Raw genomic sequence first — 20,570 nt, forward strand, 5'->3', positions numbered from 1 at the left:
TTAAAATGTAAAAACATATTTTTTTTGTATCTCCTATTTACATTTTTATTTTTTCACACACAAATTCAATAGTTATACTGATTGTAACATCCCCAGGACCGTCTCCAGCTTAGAATTCCCCGGATTACTGGAAATATCATGATGGAGTTTTTTCACTTCAGTCAAAATATTCATGTGTATGCTGTTTTTGACACAAAGATGCATTACATCTACAAACAGAGCATACAATGAGAGCACATGGTACACTTTTGGTGTTTGTTTCATTTCTTCGGTAATGTTACAGAATGTTTCGGAAAATGAAGATTCCAGGACCACTTTAAATATTTCGTTTACAATACTATTACTATACATGGAAGCAAAAATAAAACACATTTTCATTTGTTTTGGTTGTTTAATTGAAAACACAACATTCACCCCATTTTCAGAAAAACATTTTACATTTTACCAAGTTAATGTCGTATTGCATACAAGGTAATAGACTTAACGATTTGCACTGCTGCTACTCTCCGCCTTTCATTTACAGTGATCGGTTTATCGTTCAATTCACATTGCCCAAGTAGATGTTTAGGGGTCTCTTGGAAGTAAACGAATGCATTTTTTATATCAGATAAATGCATTAACATCACTTGCAAATTCTCTATCCTTTCACCCGCAACGATTATAATCTGCTTTGCTTGTTCTTCGGTTTCACCATTATTAGCTCTGAATGTAATCCTTTCTGGGGCTTCTTGTGCTTCTTGTGGTCTGTTGAATACCTAGCATAGGATTTGTTTAGAGATCCTCCAACAGTCTTTTAATACATGCTCTGGCACTGTCTCCAATTTGGGCAATTCCGTATTATCGTGCTTTTTCTCTCATTATATTGAAGCAAAGCTCTGCCATTGCTTTTGGTATTTGTTCAACATATTCGCAACAGTCGGCTAGCGGTAGCTGATCTATAAGATTATTATGATTCGGTAATGGGTCTACAACACCATCCTCTATAGTTAGTTGACATTTCTGCACTTTGTTCCTTTTTCTTTTCACCTTCCTTCTTTTTGTCTTTTTCGTTTTCCATCCTATGGTCCCTTTTCTTTTCATTCGCATTCTGCGTTTGCTTTTCATTTTTCTTCTCCTTTTCATTTTTCTTTTTCTTCGGTTTTCTTTACTTTTGCTTTTCTTATCTGCTAAATGTCGTTTGCGATCTTGGCGAGTGGTATGAGATATATTGTTTCTATAGAGGTTATCTATAATACCATCTTTTAAAGAAAGATATTCTTCATATGTCATGTTATCATAGTCCTCTTTTGTCCTAAAGACCTTACATGGATATGATATAGAGGAGAGCTTTTCTTCGGGAACATCCTCTCCCCTACTTTGTAACATCCATTCATTAAGCCCATATACGTTATCCTGGTGATAATAAGGGTAGGCTACATCAGACTTGGTTTTTCTCAGATCCATAGCTAGTTTTCAAACTGTCGTCTTAGTGGGGTCCTTAGTTTTATATGCTTTGCTGAGTGGAGGGAGGGACTTTTTGCGTTGAATGGGGGGAGTCATCTGTAGAATTGAGAGTTTTTTCACCAGTATAATGTCCCTCACTGTTTGAGTCTTTTTTTTTTTTAAAGTTATTTTTCATCTATCAATTTCAACCAAGCAGCAAGAGGTCAAATTTAAGAATAAGTAATAGTTTGTCACCATTTTACGGGAAATAGTCAGAGCGCAATGTCACATCTTAAACACAGCTTGAACTGGATAAATGGTTAGTCTTCAAACATACCGTACGTTCTGCATGTTAGTATATCTGGCCAATTGGTTTAGACCCTACTGCCCTAGACGCATGCTCTCAATAGGGAAGTCACGTTTTGGGAAGAGGTGTTTCATTTCACAGATCCACCTTGATTCCTGTTGTGCTGGCTGAAGGAAGAGGGACGGGGGAGGAAAATTCAGAGGATGAAGAAGCAGAAAAATAACTTGTTTTGTAAAGCACGTCAGTTTCAAGGAAGAGATGACACCGTGTTTATGCATGACATGCTAAATATCTAGAAGCCCTACAACCACAAAAAAAAAAAGGTACAAGTATATTGTGTTAAAAATATGGCAAAAAGTCGTAATATTGTATAATGTATTGTTTCATCGAAACAGTGTTAAAATCACAAACTTGCCTTTTAGAGTCGCAGTCTTTTACAAAAATTCTGTTTTGTTAAGAGCTACCAAAACATAGTAAACATCGCAATTATTCCCAAAACAAACTGGGAATGGGGACATCGATAACATATTTTAATGTTTAATTTTCTTCAGGGCTACCGTAGTGCACATTGATGAACACTTTAAAACAAAAATAATGCTTAAGTGTAAATGAGCCGGATTTTAGCTTTGAGCTAATTTCCATCTGTAGTCCCGTCACATACAGCATATAAGAACATGACAGTTATATATACAGCAAAAATAAATACATGATATGCAGAAAGAGCATGAGCAGCATACAAGCATTTACCACATGGCAGTACAATGTAGCAGCTATGATATATAAAGTGCAAGATAAGATAAAAAGCGCTACATAAAGTGCAAGAGGAGATACCCCTGTGTTAAATTGCATTTATTTAGCGGTGATTACACATCTGTTTGTTGCTCAACCATCTTTAGGTTGACCTTTAAAACTGTTGAGAGTGGGACAATCCCGTATCTCAGCTGGGGGGCTATTCCACAATGAGCTGCCTTTAATGGAGAGGACATTTTGTCCAAAGGTGGTCCGTCTGTGGTGGCCTTCACAGTCTCCTCTGGTTTCTGACCTAGTGCTGCGTCCAGTGTGTTTTCTGTGGATGAATTCCCCCAAGGGGAGGGGGGCCAGCCCATGTAAATATTATTTTTTTTAAAAACACATACTTTTAAAAGACATAAAGTTGTCAAAAACTCAAGAAATTGTGATTTTCAAGGATGGTACAGTGGTGGTATGACTGTGGCTTTCTGTCAAACACCTGGATAGCTCTCTTGAACAGCTGTTCTATGGATTTCAGGTGTGTGGCACAAGCAAACGACCAGTTTGTAAAACAGTATTCAATTTGGGATAGAATCATACAGTGGAGGTATGACTTTGCAGCATTGACAGTTAAGAAAAGGTCTAATTTGTTTAAAATGTTGCAAGTCGAATTTAATGGTATTGGATACTTTCTGGATATGTTTCTTAAAAAGTCAAGTGCGAGTCCAATATGACACTCCCTGTTCAAGATACTTGAACTGGGAGACTAGTTCTATTTCTGCTCCATTTAAAAATACATTGGATCCTTCGATTTTGATTGATCGTTTACTGAACATCGTCGTTTGCATCAACATGCATACTGTTTTTGTTGTACTCATACTGTCAATATGCAGATTGTCTTATATAGCTTTAGATAGAATGTTTTTTCTTCCTCTTTGCATAATTTGCATCCACAATCCTTTGCCAGTAGGTTTTTCCACAGTCCTTGCAGTTTTCCAATTGTTCAACTAATTGGGAGCTACTGTAAGCTATTTGTATTTGCATTTCATCACATTACTTCCTGCAGTGATTCAGAAAGTATTGTGTTTGGGCTTTTTATTGTGAAAGGAAGAACACTACTCAGAACCAGGCATAATTTCATAGAGAAAGCAAGTCTTATAGGGAGCCAATTTAAATGCTAATGTCGTCTTTATTCTACATCCATTACAAATATGTGCAATCAACTACTTCATTATGATAAGTTGTCTACAGCCACTTTAAATGCAATCAAATGCATATTTCTAAGTGCTTACAACTTAAAAAATCTTTACGTACAAATGACTGTATATTGAATATATTTCTGTACCCAGTGTTGAACAGGACCCAAACCTTTGAGAGATGAAAAAGGACAAATCTGCTTTAATCAACTGCCAAGTAGTCAAGTCTGCATTTGTGTCTGTTCATTTGTAAAACGTGGAATTTGGTTTCTTTTTCATGGCCAAGGTGGATTTTGGCTTTTTTCTCTTGCCAAGATACTTTTAGACACACTTTGAGGTATGCAAAACCTTAAAACTAGAACACTGATGGCTGGCTTACGCTGCAAACTTCATCACCTTTTAACAAGAGAGTAAGTATATACAACGTTAATTTGTATATTTTACACATCAGCAGAAACAGAGAGAGAGAGAGATGGCAGGAAGGGGGGAGACACTCTCCCCCCACCTTTACAGACACTGTGCTTTAGAGAGAACCTCCCCCCTCTGTCTAGTGATAAGATGGCAGGAAGGGGGGGGGGGAAGGAGGGGGCAGGGCCAGGCTCAAACACACACACACACACACACACACACACACACACACACACACACACACACACACACACACACACACACACACACACACACACACACACACACAGACACACCAAAATGCCTGACATAGGACGAGGTAAGGGTGACAGTAAGGGAGTGTGTGACTAACTTTTGACGAGGAAGGTGCTTTCTTTGTTCTGATCAGCCCCAATCTGCATACTCTGTCTGAATACATTGAGAGTTACTTTTGAACTAACAGTGTTCCACTGGAGTCATAGCTTTCTGAACTTATTTCTTAGCAGCAATTCGGTTTCTTTTTAATGGCCTAGGCGAATTTTGGCTTTTTTTTTTTTCTCTTGCCAAGATACTTTTATACACACTTTGAGGTATGCAAAGCCTTAAAACTAGAACACTGATGGCTGGCTTACGCTGCAAACTTCATCGCCTTTTAACAAGAGAGTAAGTATATAAAACGTTATTTTGTATATTTTACACATCAGCAGAAACAGAGAGAGAGAGAGATGGCAGGAAGGGGGGAGACAGTCTCCACCAACTCTACAGACACAGGCCATAGAAAAGAGGAAAGTGTGACATTAGGAAGGCAAAAGGTGCTTTCTTTGTTCTGATCAGACCGAATCCGCATACTCTGTCTGAAATACCTGGAGAGTTACTTTTGTTAGAGCTTTCAGAGCTTTCTGAACTTATTTCTTAGTAGCACTGGGCATTTTTGTGTTGTATTGTATACAGTTGAAAGTGCACAGATAAACAGTCAAGCATGGGCGGTAAAAATGTGTCTCCTCAGGCTCTCTAATACACACACATTCATCTCTCAAACGAGGTGCCTGCCTGCTTTCCGGGACTTTTACAGCCTCTGGCCGACTGCAGGGCCATGGGGTGTTAAGACACACACACACACACACACACACACACACACACACACACACACACACACACACACACACACACACACACACACACACACACACACACACACACACACACACACACACACACACACACACACACACACACACACACCACACACACACACACACACACACACACACACACACACACACACACACACACACACTTGGGGGCGGGCCCACCTGTCACTTTTTATGCATACTAATGTGATTGAAATTTTTTTTATGATACACCATAAGGCGCAACAGTGGGGGCTTTTCACACCTGTGAATACACATCAACCCCCTCCTTTCGACGGATCTCACACCTACTTGAGATATCACACCTACTTGAGATCTCACACCTCGATCAAAGGGGAGGCGGGACTTAGCTCATTTGCATAATGGGGGGAGGTGTGACCTGTCACTTTTGTATGCATACTAATGTGATGGAAGCGGGATGAATAATACTACTCAAGCTGGCTAGGGGGCTACAACTACAACAAAATTAACATATTTTACCGTGATTTAATTGTAATACACGTTTCAAAATGATGCCGAAGTAAAAACATACTGATAACGGTTAGTAAAAAACATGAATTAATGCTTTGACAAGTCTGCAGACAGACGGAAGGCGAAAAACCTTTTAAAATGCGTGTTTTCTGAATGGAGATTGGAAAGGGGCTGAACATGTCCTGGATTGGAATTTTTCCGATCATTCCCCTAGGAGCAATTCGCAAGAATGTCCTTAAAATGCCTGAAAAACGCACATTTTTCAAAATGGCCGACTTCTTGGGGTGCGGGGTTTATGAAAGCTAATTACAAATATGTCCGCAATTCCATGAGGAATGTCTCTGCCAAAATTCGTGAAATTCTGAGAAATTATATGTGACTACCACACAATAGGAGGCGCTAGTGAGCAGTTTTCTTGAAAATGACGTTGTTTTTTTTAAATTCTCGAAAAGGTCGTGGGCTGTGACGTGTGTCCCAAGTTTTGCGTCCGAAGCTCATTTTATGCTATCGCAATTTTAAAAAAATGTATAGGCCACGCCCACATTCTGCATTTGTTGTAACACTTTAAATCTCAGTTCGTAGTCACCCCCAGAGTATGTGTAAAAAGAATAAATAAAATGCGTCCATCCGTTCTTGAGTCATAAATTGGTGGTGTTTTTGGCGCCCCCTATAATCCAAAATGAGAATGGTTTGGTGTGCCTATTCCCCAAGGCTGACTGAACCTATCCATTAAAATCTGTGATGTTTGGATACATTGTTGATGAGTTATGAGCATTTCTTTCTAAGCCCCGTCTTTTTGCGAGTACGTTTTGATTAATGGCGTCAATATTTATGGTTTGAACATGCTCATTTTCTACGGTAATGTGTCTGACCCTCCAACCATGCTGTACATGAAGTTTGGTGTTGAAAAACTGAAAATTGAAATTGAAGTTAACATTTCGCTGTTTTTGTAAATTATGCTAATTAAAAACAAAAATATGGAGGCGGAGCTTAGGGTTCCAAGAGGATTATTTGTAGAGCAGGACCACCCGGATATGTGTGCAAAATGTTAGGTCATTTGGAGTTAGGGTGCGACTTTGTAAATGTATTCCGAAATGGGATTTTGATAGGTGGCGCTAGTGAGCATGTTGGATTATTTTAACCCATTGACTCCAGAATGTTGCAATTTTTAATTTTTCTTCGTGCTAGGACGCCGTTGGGTCCTAGCGCTCCGTGCTCGGGCCCTAATAAGAAGAATTCCTAGGATAACAATAGGTTCCTCGCACTTCGTGCAAGGACGCCGTTGGGTCTTAGCGCTCCGTGCTCGGGCCCTAATTAGAATTCTTGGATAACAATAGGTTCACCTTCCCACACTTTAAAAAATCCTGCTCTAGATGATAGGAAAGGAGGTTTTAAACTTCCTTTATAACCTCCTTTACCTCCCTTTACGAAAGGAAAGGAGAAAATGCTGCCCGGAAATGAGTGCAGCTGCAGCATTTGCCGTCGCACAACATTCACGGAAACAACCGATTATGACGGAGAAATTATATCATGAAAGTTACAGTGCTTATTAAGCTTTTTAAAACGTATGTGGTAAGTTGCCAAAGTGCTTTGTTTTGAACGTTCATCAGTATTATAATTAAAAAGAGAAATATAAACGTTAGTTTTTACTGAAATTATCAAATATAGTCAACATTTCACCATCTTTACTGAGCTGTGTGGGGTTTGTTCAATGTAGACCGGAGGGAGAGGGTGACGAGCATAAGTTTCACTCTCCTTTTTTATTTCAATTCCAACTTTGGTCATGAAGAATATGTTTCTCTGTTGTCCACGTTCATAAAGCATAAAACAACAGCATCAGAGCACGGTGCAGAGTCTCTAGATGAGTTTACAGTAGTCCGTCGTTCTTATTAAACATCCATGTTGTAGTCCGCTGTATAGAAAACTGTAATTTCCATAGTTTCCCCACAGCAGCAGACGCACAAAATGACGTCCGCTGGCGCATCATAAACATGTCGGATAGTGAAAGTGCAGTCGGATTCTCTAAAGTACCGCAGTCTCTTCTCCTAAATCCTTTTGAATTCTCCTAACCCCGTTACGTTTCACTCAGAGGTCAAGGGATAGACGATAGGGTTAGACGTTAGGAGCTGATTTTTGGACTATTCGACCACAACCCTAGGCTTGTTTGAGATGAGCTGCGACTCGCCCCGAAAGTAGACGAGAATAGCCGATTGCAGCCGGGGGAGGTCTCAAAAAGCTTGCCTGAAGTCGGACAGCTCGGAGTCGGCTTGAATCGGTTTGCATTTATAAAGAATGCACATGTGTTTAATCATTAATGTCAGATTTGTACTAAGTAAATACATTTGTTCCTGCTCAAGATTAGATTCAACTTTATTGTTATTGCACAGATTACAGCAGTGGCGGTACCAGATATTTTCTTTTGGCTGTGGGGTAGCTTGACGTTTCATAGAGGGTAGTCAAACATTTAGGGTTTCCCATTAATGTCCGGGGCACTAGAGTTGATAAAAAGCGTATTTTATATTTTGCGGTACTTGGCTTTGGAAAATCAAAATCATGTACGCAGTCACTTTACAAATCACTCCCCTTTTAAACTGTATTCTTGTTTTACTGTCATATAGTATTTCATACCTGTTTTTCATTTATGCTCTTATTTTTTTATACCTATAATGTATATCAGAAATACTTATTTACATTAATCGTGACCAAACCAAAATGGAAATGTGGCATTATGAAATAAAAGTCCCATGAAATAAATAAATGTGTATTTAAATGTACATGTATACATATGTATGGCCTTTATTTATTTCAGAATGTATTTCATATGAATATTTATATATATATGTATTTATTTAATTTTGGCTTAAATGGCAAATGGCAATACATTACTTTATTTACATTTTAAGTAGAGTATATGTTGTTCTTAAAGTTTGCCATTTTTATTGAATTTAAGAAATGGTTTGTATATTGATCTTGTGTTTTATATAAAATGCTGAATTTAATTAATATTATTTAGAGGCTTTAAATAAGCCCAATTTTTTTTTGTACTCTTCTTGCACTGTTAATCGTTTCTTATCTCGTATGTTTGTGTGTTTTTAAATTGTGCAAAAAATTAAACCATTAACAGGATCTAACAGACTTAAATTGCAGTGAGAGAGGCATACTGACTGAAAGGGGAGATGTTGCCACCAGCGTTGTGATGTTGTCCAGCAGCAGAGGGAGCTCCGTCTTCAACCATCTGCAGGGCAGGATGCTGCTGTCTCCTGCTACCCTCATGCTTGTAAACACCTCCTCTGGACTCACTCCTTTCTTCTCCCCGTCCTGACACACACAGAAAGGACAGAAACACTAGAATACAGACACCAATTCCAAGCCAACCCCTTCCCTCTCTTCTTCCCTACTCACACTCAGTTTGCATCTTCAAGTTAAAAGAAGGACCCTAGCTGATTATGTGGAATGCGGTTTGTGTCCCTCATGGAACAACCTGTGTACTAGTAGTTAGGTGCAAACATGCACTTGTAAAGTATGCAAAGTAAGCTAGACTTTTTGTGATATAATAATAATAATAATAATAATATAATTGTGATATAGAAGTGAGTCTAGAAAACTGTAAGCGTCTTCATTTGACTGTACAGGGACTTTTGCAAAAACCAATCCGCTCACAAACAACACACTCAAAAGGAGAAGAGGTTTACAAGGGAAGGAAATGGCGCTAAAGAATTGTAGGAGTTTCAGTATTATTCATTTTTTTCTTCTCAGGGAGGATGATTTGAATCCATTGTTTCATTAAAGTTGTGACCTGTTTCTACTGGAGAGAGGTAAGTCGGTTATTTTCAAAGCTTGGTTCTGTATTCAAACCCTCCACCTTAAAGAAGGACACTCAGATGCTCCTTTTCCACCAAACCGGATCCGGTTCAAGAACCGTTCTTGTGCTTTTCTGGTGCTGAACCGGTTCTTCTCTGTAGCACCACTTGTGTTTCCACCTCTCGGAGCTCGAGTGGAGCTCGAGGGAAGCTGCGTCATTGCATCATCGTTTGCGTCATCGTTTGCGTCATCACGTAAACGTTTAGTGCCTTCTTATGACACCCACACTGCGCGAAAATCCCTCATATCGACAACAACAACAATGATCCCGGTAATCTTTCTTGAGTTTTTTTAGTCTGTTGCTTATTTGCTCCAGAGTCCAGTGGTATCCAGCAGGGCCAACTCCGGCTGCAGATGCTGGAGAATAGCTTTAGACCGCGTTGTGCCGTCCAACTTCCTCTGTACCTCTTGCATTGACCAATGCCAGAGGAGGTCATTTATCTCTTCAGCGGTCCACTGCTGCTTGCATTTACTGGTATTCCATCCTGGTTCGTAGTTGTGTGTGTTGCTGAACAGAATTTGAGGCATTTTGTTGTTGTTGATCAGGTTAATCCCGCCCCGCCTCCGACGTAAGCGTGAAGTATTGGTTCTTGGTTCTTGCCGGGCAGCCGAGTGGGGTCAGCCAATAACCGGTTTTCGGTGCTTAGGGCCGGCACCGCTGCGGTGGAAACGGGAAGAACCAGAGCTAAATCAGGCTGTAGCCCGGAACTGGCTCTGGAACCGGTTTGCTGTAAAAGGGGAAAGAGTGACCCTATAGTGTGGGAGTGCGTAGGTGTCAGTTTTGAATTGTTCCCAAGTGTGTTCTGGATCAGAGGACTCACTCTGATCAGTTGGATCAGCTTCAGGCCCTCCTCCTTCATCAGCCTCTGCCTCCAGGAGTCCAGGTCTTCAGGAGCGGGGCCCTTGGGTTTGATTGGCAGGGCCGGCACCCGTCTGATAGGAGAGGGGGGGCGCAGCTTCACAGGGAGGGGGGCGGGCTCCGGACGAGCCAGGTCACACATCTCACACACTGTTGCAGGAGAGTAGTTCAGGTAGGTACAGAACTGACACACCCACTGAGAGAGAGAGGGAGAGACTTAGTAAACAAAGAACAGAACATTTATCATCATTTTCATATCCGTGCCTAAAACTGTGTACGAAAAACAATTCCGCAAAGATTTAAATATGCTCACAAATCCAATTAATCTGAATTGATTGGTTCATAAATATACTTTATAATACAACTATAAGGAAGGCCGGACTGTTCGAAAATGTTAACACACTGTTTGTACTGTAGACTAGTTTTCAGTGTACAGCAAAAATAAAGCCATTGGCCTTGCTGTTCCAATAATTTTGGAAGGGACTGTATATAACACATTACAGGGAACGGAGAAACCAAAAATGCATTAATGGGACTCTTTAGTCTTTATGGTTGAGTCCCAATATGAACATTAAAACAGGTTTTGCTTGCTGTAAACTTTCCTCTTGTTATTCAATATTTTAAAATTAAACAGTATAAATATTCATTTACTTGTGAAAACACATTCTCATGTGATCTCATATGTTAGAGTTTATTCTAGCAAATGATAAATCACTTCAAAGGGTATCATTAGGACATACTGTAAATACATGTATACAACTCCCTAAAACATAAACAAATTATTAAGTTTCTGATCTTCACCTGCAGGGACCACAACACACACACACACACACACACACACACACACACACACACACACACACACACACACACACACACACACACACACACACACACACACACACACACACACACACACACACACACACACACACACACACACACACACACACACACACACACACACACACACACACACACACACACCCTTACTTAACTGACCTGGCTATCTGGGTCACCGGGCATGCCCAGTACTGGTGCTGGAGGTCTAGGGGGTGTGATTGGTGGGTGTGACGGGGTCAGTGGAGGTCGTGTGGCTAAACGCGGTCTTTCACACACTTCACACAGAATACTGCTGGCTGCATTCACCATGGTGCAGCTCTTGCACTGCCACTCTGAGAAGAACACACGAACACAAGAACAAATTAAAGTTTTCAAAATGGCCGTTAAAGCTGTCTTCTTTTCCACTCTTTCTTAATTAGAATTAGCTGTCAATACAACTCAACACTTTCTGCAGGTGTCAATATTAAAATAGAGTATTGCTTTCATAATTTAAATTACGAACAGCATTAACCTTTACATCAAACATTTTTCAAGTTTACAAGGCTAACTTTTTCAAATGTGACCGAAAGAGAAGAAAGGGAAGGATAGAGGCTATAGATTTATTTTATTTGAGTTAATCTCAGTTTACGAAATAACACATAAGGGAGGTGGGACTGGATAGTGGAGCTGTAACCAGGAGAAGAAACAGACCAGTGACGGTGGCAGGCTGAGATTCATCTGCTTTAGAGCTGATCAACTCCAAGCGAGGGCGCTCACACTCCTCACACAGCACGTTGTGGATAGAGTTGACTTTAGTGCAGTGCAGGCAACACCAGGTGGAAGAACTGAAACAGAGAGAGGGACTGTAAGACTTTTGCGTTAATTTGTATAGACTGAATATACTGAGCATCCAGACATTGGTTTTGTTCACTCACTTATCATATCATCGTCCAAGTAGCACTACTACTACTTTCCCTTTATTCCTAACAAAAAATATGATATACTTTAACAAAAAACCTCATGTCTAATTCAAAGGAAGGACACACTTAACCAAAGCTGAGCAGCAAATAAAATAACTCCTCAACCCTAGGAGGCGGACATATACACTTGTTGAGACCTTTAAATCAAAGTTTAAATATTTTTAAATGAATCCTGAAGAGAAAGAAAAGTAAGGGATCACTTTGTTGATTTTGATATGATCAGACAGATAATCTTAAATAATAGACCTCAGAATGCCGTGATTGGCCTTCAGAATCAAGTATTCATCAAAGCTGAGTAATAATTGATTTTGACTGAAAGAAGTCAGAACTAGCACATATTCTATATTGCTAACCTGTGACTGTTTTTGTTTTGTGATGATGATGAAGATAACGAGGAAGAGACAGCTGTTCGTGGGTGGTTGGCCCTCTCTGGGTAGGAGTGGTACAGCCGGTCACACTCTGAGCACAGCCCCAGCAAGCAGGTGGTGCAGTGGGCAGAGATCCGGAATATTCCACAGATAGTGCAGTTCTCTGAAACAGAAATGACCATTTACTGTACCAAATAAAGTGTAATCTGTGCAAACTCACAGTTAATTTGAAAGTTTTTTCTGAAGACGATTTGTTTGAGTAACCATAATCCTACTATCTGCTAAGGTTGAGCTAGCTGCTAGTGTCCCGCATCTTGAGTGACATGGGTTTGCAGGATTTGGACCTCTCATCTTGTGAGGTCTCTCTCGAGTGGAAAGATAAGCTGATGAAAATCATTGAGCAGTATGAATCAACATTTTCGAAGCACAAAATGGACTGTGGCGAGGCAGTGGATTTTGCGCACAGAATACACCTGGTTGATGACAAGCCCTCCAGACTTCCATACAGGCGGGTTCCGCCATGCCACTATGACAAGCTACGGACTGCTCTGAATGATATGGAGGAATTAGGGATCATTCGCAAATCTCAGAGTGAATACTCATCACCCCTTGTCTTCGTTGTCAAACCAAATGGTGACCTTCGCCTCTGCAATGACTTCAGGTGGTTGAACGCAAAAACAGTAAAAGATGCACGTCCATTGCCCCATCAGACAGATGCCCTTGCTGCGTGTGGTGGAAATGTGTTCTTTTCCACAATGGACCTCACGTCAGGGTTCTACAATGTTGGACTGCATGAAGATGACAGAAAATATACAGCGTTCTCCTCCCCATTCGGTCTTCATGAATACAACAGGATGCCCCAGGGCTTGACGAACAGCCCTGCCACTTTCATGTGAATGATGATGTCCATCATTGGGGATGAGAACTTCACAAGTCTGCTATGCTACATGGATGACCTCATGGTCTATGCTCCATCTGAACAGGTTGCACTTGAGCGTCTACAGATGGTTTTCTCACGTCTTGCAGCCAACAACTTAAAGCTCTCCCCTAAGAAGTGCTACTTTCTACGCAGGTCAGCGAAGTTTCTGGGACACATTATTTGTGAGGATGGTGTTAAGACCAACCCGAGTAAAGTGGAGGCTATAAATGATATGCAGGAAGCTGACTTGATGGAGCAAGATGGGCAAACACCGTGTGCTAAGAAAATCCGGTCTTTCATAGGGATGGTTCTCTATTACCACCATTTCATTGAGGGATGTTCTGCCAAAGCTAAGCCGCTGTTCAACCTTGAGCCTGCCACACCACACAAAAGAGGGAGAAGCCACAAACCAAAGTTTTAAAAAAGGCTATGTCAGACTCTCTCCAACAGACTGGAATGATGAGTGCAAAGAAGCATTCGGAACATTGAAGTATGAGCTAGTGCACAGTGTCACTTTAGCACATCCAGATTTTAACGCTCCATTCATTCTTGTAGTTGATTACATTACATTACATTACATGTCATGTCACTTATTAGACGCTTTTATCCAAAGCGACTTACAGGAGCAATTTGGGGTGAAGTGTCTTGCCCAGGAACACAACGACATGCTGACTGTAGTGGGGTTTGAACCTGTGACCCCCCTGATCCAAACACCAATGCACAACCCACTACACCACACGCCTCCCTAGTTGATGCCTCCTTTGATGGCATAAGGGGCCGTCCTTTCACAGTTGCCTCCTGATGGAAAGATGGCCAGACCTGTAGCATTTGCTAGCAAGACACTTTCCCATTCTCAGCTGAACTATCCAGCACATCGACTTGAGTTTTTCGCTCTTAAATGGGCAGTTTGTGACAAATTTAGCCATTGGCTAAAAGGGCGATGCTTCACAGTCTGGACAGATAATAATCCATTGACATACATCTTGACTAAGCCTAGGTTGGATGCTTGTGAGCAGAGGTGGGTTTCAAAGCTCGCAGCATACAGTTTTGACCTGAACTATATCCCTGGTCCAAAGAATGTAGTCACTGATGCATTAAGTAGAGAGACATTTGTCCAGTTGTGCATGAGCCACCGTCTTGTAACTGAACTTTATGCGTTTTTACTGAACCACATGTCTGGAATGGTGGATAGAACAGTGCAAGATGCATTTAGGTGTTGAAGGATTATTTGAATTATTTGAAGTATTAAAGTAACGTGTTATGGCAGGAAAGTTAAATCTGGTATATTCATTTTAATGTCACCTTATATATATTCATGTGTGTTAAATTTGAAGGGACAAAGTATATTTTCCCTCCCCAATATATTGAGGTGAAGTCTTTGTGTTTAGAGAGGGATGCAAGCAGGGGACATCCTAATTTGGGGATAGCTCCAAAACTCTGGAATGTTTCCCTCATAAAAGAAGAGGGTGCGTTACACATGCTTAGTGCAAATATGTGTGTTTTCATTGCAGTAAATATATGTGCTACATGATTACTGTTCAACTATACCTCTGTTCTTATTCTTTCATGTGTGGGTACTAAATGGCTACAAACATTGTGGAGAAATTAGCTTAAACATGTTTTATTACTCTATATGAAATGGAAGCAGCTTTTATGACAGGGACGAGAGAGCTGGGGGAGGAGACATTCTTCCTAAATGTCAATTATCAGGGAAATCTACTTGTTTTCAATAGATGTGTGTGGTTAATTACTTTGTATTAATAATAACAGTATGTGTAAAGGAAGCTGGAATTATACAATGTGAAACCTTTTATTTGAAGTAAAGATGTGAACAATAGCTCAAACAAATGGAAAGGCGGTAGGACGAATGAGTGTGTTCTCTATATTAGGCCTGTGTGAAGTTTGACTATTTGAAAAGCATCTCTAATACTGCTTAAGAGCATAGGTAATGTGTTCCTCGTTATTATTGATATGAAAGTGATTTACATGTATTACGTATATTTAGCCAACTATAACAACTATATCTTAAAACATACTTTTAACTTGTGTGTGGTAACCTGAGGGGGGAAGATGGACTCAGGGACAAAGGGACATAAAGGGGATGTGTGTGTGCTGGCTGCAAGATGTGAAATAAGATAAGGAAACTTGTTGTTTAGAGCAGGTTCGTACCAGACACCAAAAGGTGTCTGGTCTTCGTCAAACTGAAAGAGACTTTTTGTTTCCGGGTTTCTTCTGCTGTGTCGCACTGATTGGGTGCGACAGGCCATGTGTTGGTCTCTCCCAATAAGATGACCTCTGGGGGAAAGCACGCACACACCTCCTCCTGTGTTTCAGTATGAAAGCCTGTGTTTTCCTTTGGTTCGCGCTCTTGTTTTTGACTGGCCGTTCCTGAAACCTGTCTCAGACGTGGTAGAACCTGAGCCCGGAGTACTCTGCAGAGTGCTTCGTGATTCCTTTGTATTTGTATTTTTACTTTGTATCATTAAAACAAGATTATTGTTTCACTTGCATTCTGGTGTTTCTTAATCCCTTCCTTTTTACGAATTTACCCAGCTTATCAAACGACACGCGGAGACGAGGTTGGTTTTAAACATCCTCCAAATCTCCAACAGTGTACTAATAACTGCCAGGTGGTTGTTGATCAGTCCGAGGAAGTTGCCGTCGTCACCCAGCCTACTTCTCAGGGGTCCACACGACACTGGAGGTGTCGGCCAAGTGAGAGGAACAGGACCAGCTGTTTTTCAGGTCGCTGGTGTCGACCAGACTTCCTCTCTACCGAAGAGTGAACTTGTTAATCTCCAAGAGCAGGATGACGTCATAGGCAGGGTTCTCTATTACATCCAGCGTCGCAGGAGATCCACGAGACGTGAGCGTGCTGCTGAGTCTCGCGGAGTGACAAAACTGCTAAGACACTTGCCCAAACTCTCCATCAAGGATGGCATTTTGTGCAAAGAAAGACAGACAAATGAACACGACAATCCACCAAATTGTGGTTCCAGACTCCCTTAAGGCCCAAGTCCTCAATGGCATCCATGACTCAACTGGTCATCAGGGATAGGCCCGCACGCTTTCTCTTGCCAGGCAGAGATTCTTTTGGATAGGGATGGAACGTGACATCATCAATCATGTGAGAAATTGCTTCCGATGTGTGGTTGGAAAAACACCTGAGCCTAACGACCGTGCAACAGAACACTTGGGAGCATGATAAGGGCCCTGCCTCCACATTCCAAGGCCAGGTGGCCACAAATGCTCCAAATGCTGACATTCTGTTACAATTGCACTGAGCATGAGACAACAGGCTTTGCACCTGTCTTTCTCATGTTTAGGAGGACCCCACGTCTGCCAGTTGATGTTGTGTTCCAGCATGCCCTCTCTAGCAGCTATTGTATTATGTCTGTGGACAAAATGTATGTTATTATTTTATTAGGACAATAACGTTCTGTTGTGTTTGTTTAGTTTAATGTTAGTCGTTTAATGCTCACAGCAACATGTTTTTTGTGTGATTGGCTATTTGTGTTATAGGATTTATTAATTTGATCGTCAATAGCTAATATGAGCTAATAGGCTAACGTGAGCGTGGTGCTATCTCTCCAACAGAACGCAGCTCACGTGTCCATTGTATGTGGTCCATTGCAATGCAGGTATGTGAGTTTTGTACGCCAGTTTGTTTATGTTTAATGTTTCACATGGTTTATACTAAAACTATACGATCATTGTTGTGTTGTTGATTATTGGACACTTATTTTGTAAAGGAGATTGATATACCGCATGAGGATCTGTTGAGAGTATGGAAATGAACTGAAGTAATCACCAGCTCTGAGTGGTCTGTTGCTGAGGGGACACTACACGGGGTTACACAAGCACAGGCACCAATCAAATAAAAAGCTGAGGAAGAAACTGTCTTTGTGTGATCTCTGTAATTAATACAACAGTATGCAGTCAGCCTATAATTATACAATAAACAAGCACAGCAAAGAAAGGGGTCACTTTGCTGCATTTCTTCCACTCCATCTCTTCAGGCAACCCTATCTCCAGCAATAACAACAAATTAAAACAAAACAGCACATTTAAATAAGTTTTTTTTTTGTAAAGTTGGTTAGTCAAATCAGAACAGCAGTGCTCATAACAAGTTTAAAGTCAGTGTAACAAAAGACCTGCAGTAAAATGAATAACTTCTCCATATTTACGGAACGAAAGCCGTAATTGGTTGTCCCTCGTAACATGACAAGCGGTTCTGCATTCCAAAAGTCAAACTTTCTTTAGCTCTGGGAGCGCTGGTCGCGTGTCTTGATTGAAAAGAAGTTAAACATGCATCAAACGCTCCTGTAGCTTTGTATCTTACCTGGGTGTTTGTTTGAGGAGGTGGAACAGACCTGGATGTTCCTGAGACTCTGATGGGTGGTTGACAGGGACTGGCCCTGGTTGTCCCCCCTCGAGGAGTGATTGTGGAGGGGGAGGGCCAGAGACTTCGTCTGACTGTCTGTGTGGCAGGAGGAGGGGAAGTGGCAGACCACAGCGTCAGTGTTGAGACCCACATCCTGAGAGGAGAGGAGAGAGGGAGTAATATCTGACACAACACTTCTTCATAAACTCCAAACTTAAAGATGGTTGCCTTCAGTGTAATGTGACAAAAAAAAACATTTCGACAAATGCAATGGCTGCATTAGATACAGCTTTCATTACCCATACATGTGACCGGTAGCTCTGAGATGACAGATCTGAGGGCAGTTTGGTGGACTGTACCTTGTGTCTGAGTGTAGGGATGATTCTCTCATAGAACTCAGGGTGGGGATGAGCCTCCTGGGATCAAAACAAATGAAAATGGTTATTAAGCTTTTCAAGCCAAGTAAATGGTAACATGAATATAGATATGACAAAACAACCGTCATCGACAGTACAATTATTACTATTTCACAATAACACTGACATTAATACAGGGCCCTGGCCAACTTGTGGCCCCACGCAAAGTTATGTGATGAGGCCCCCTGTGTCGCGAGCGTCGACGGGTGGGGGAAGGGGGGTTGTGGGGTGGGGGGGCTAGTGGAGCACGCGCCGGAGCCTCGCAGTGGCGAAACTGTGGCGTACTTACAGTAATTATAAATCATACAGGTGCGCCTCATTTGCGCTTCGGATGAGGCTCCCTCCGCAAGATGAGGCCCACTCTGCGAGGTGAGGCCCACTACGCAAGGTGAGGCCCCACGCAGTCTGTTTGATCTGCGTGTAGGGAGGGGCGGGCCTGCATTCATATCACAAAGAGGGTGGTTCCATTTGCCAGATTGGTAACGTTGAGGCTCCAAACTAAATAAATGATATCAACATGGCTGAAATGAAACGGCAAGACACACACAAACATGCTTACAATACAGGCATGCATCTGTGTCTACATCCTCTACTTCCTTGCGTATTGGCTCTTTTCATAAAAGTGAGATAATATTTTGGGACACATGGAGGAGCGTATTAAAAGTCAGCGCTGAACTTCAATTGGCAATGTTCAAAACGACAGATATAGCCAGAAATCTAGGTGTAGACTCTGACCTGAATTTCAATAGTCACATTAAACCACTTACTAAGTCAGCCTACTATCACCTTAAGAATATATGTAGGATTAAAAAACTAATGTCGGGACTTCTTTTTGGATTACACTTCTTTATTTGTTATGCTCATACTTTTACCTTTACAATCGTTTGCTTTAATATGCAGTATATTTTTCTCTATATTTTTGTGTTTGCTTCCTCCTGCTCCCTTTCGGACACATACTGTATGATTTATTATTATTATTAATATGAAGATATTATTAAGATAAGATAAGATTTTACTTTATTGATTGAACATTTTAGTTTAGAATGTGCTGTCCCACGGTAATTCAGAAGGCTCACAGGTCACATTCCGACCATTATTTAAAACAATAGGTGCTTTCACACCGTCTACAGCTTGATTTGTATAGAGAGAGCTCTGTGGCCAGTGTTCGAATTACCCATTTGCTTTTGGGGGAGCCCTATTATTCAGTGCACATAAATGCTACTAAATATATCACACGCACGCTCTGTTGACTGGCACAGCAGCAGTTGAGTAAAGTTGGAACGATATTGGCAGATTCAGATTTCACGGATCAATAACTCATGAACAAAACGTTATTCAGACACAAATGATGTCTCCTAAGTACCGTGGTAAGGTTGACAACGAACTACATTTTTATCAAAAAAAGCCAATACGTGCTGTCCTCCAAACTGGAAACATTACATTGGTCTCTATCCGCAGCCGGAGAAGAAATGAGTGCTCAGGGACCGTCTGCAAAGTGCAACTCCGAAAAAAGAGAATACAATAATATTCAATCACTATTATACAGCTTATTACTACCAAACTCACCACACACATCAATAGTCTCCTGTTGGTCAGACTACAGCAAAGAGTTTGGAAGAAGCTGCTTTTGAATAATTTTGGTGAATATTTCTAATGTAAAATCTTCAATAAATATGGCATCATCTTCAATAACGTTACTATTATACAGTATATTTATACCAAACTCACTACACACATCAATAGTCTCCTGGTGGTCAGACTACAGCAGAGAGTTTGGAAGAATATGGTTTTGAATAATTTTGGTGAATATGTATAATGTAAAATCATGGCATCATCTTCAATAACCGTCTTTACCTCCTGGATCATTGGTGTAATCCAAGACGGCACACGAGAGCAGATGGCCCGGCAAGAGCTAAAAAAGGTGAGTGAAACTGATTATTCAAAGTATTTGCATCCCTTTAGTACTGTAGGCTTGAGAAAGGAGACTGAACTGTGTCTACAGGCAACTTCCAGCGTTATTATAATCATGCAGTTTTTGGAGACATTTGTGTTGTTTTTAACCAATACATTTAGAATATAAGCCTCCCTTTTTTTCTTGTTCCTTATTGATGTGTGTAATGAGTTAGGTAGAAATATACTGTATAATAGTAACGTTATTGAAGATGATACCATGTTTATTGAAGATTTTACATTATAAATCTTCCCCAAAATTATTCAAAAGAACATTCTTTCAAACTCTTTGCTGTTGTCTGACCAACAGGAGACTATTGATGTGTGTAGTGAGTTTGGTAGAAATAT

At 40.8% G+C, this 20,570-nt stretch overlaps 1 protein-coding gene across 4 annotated transcripts in view; it reads right to left on the reverse strand.

The window, feature by feature from the left end:
• The window catches only part of rnf31 (ring finger protein 31), a 155,325-nt gene that overhangs the window by 61,039 nt on the left and 73,716 nt on the right, over positions 1–20,570 (reverse strand). For all 4 annotated transcript variants that reach the window (XM_079647943.1, XM_079647942.1, XM_079647941.1 and 1 more), the window contains 7 exons: positions 18,216–18,272; positions 17,815–18,010; positions 12,539–12,716; positions 11,917–12,050; positions 11,386–11,558; positions 10,346–10,579; positions 8,829–8,981 (listed from right to left, as the gene is read on the reverse strand). In XM_079647943.1, the coding sequence (XP_079504069.1) occupies positions 8,829–8,981; positions 10,346–10,579; positions 11,386–11,558; positions 11,917–12,050; positions 12,539–12,716; positions 17,815–18,010; positions 18,216–18,272 (1,125 nt within the window). The remainder of the gene's footprint in view (positions 1–8,828; positions 8,982–10,345; positions 10,580–11,385; positions 11,559–11,916; positions 12,051–12,538; positions 12,717–17,814; positions 18,011–18,215; positions 18,273–20,570) is intronic.

The sequence above is a fragment of the Notothenia rossii genome, assembly GCF_949606895.1.
Source record: "Notothenia rossii genome assembly, chromosome: 9".
NCBI lineage: Eukaryota > Metazoa > Chordata > Actinopteri > Perciformes > Nototheniidae > Notothenia > Notothenia rossii.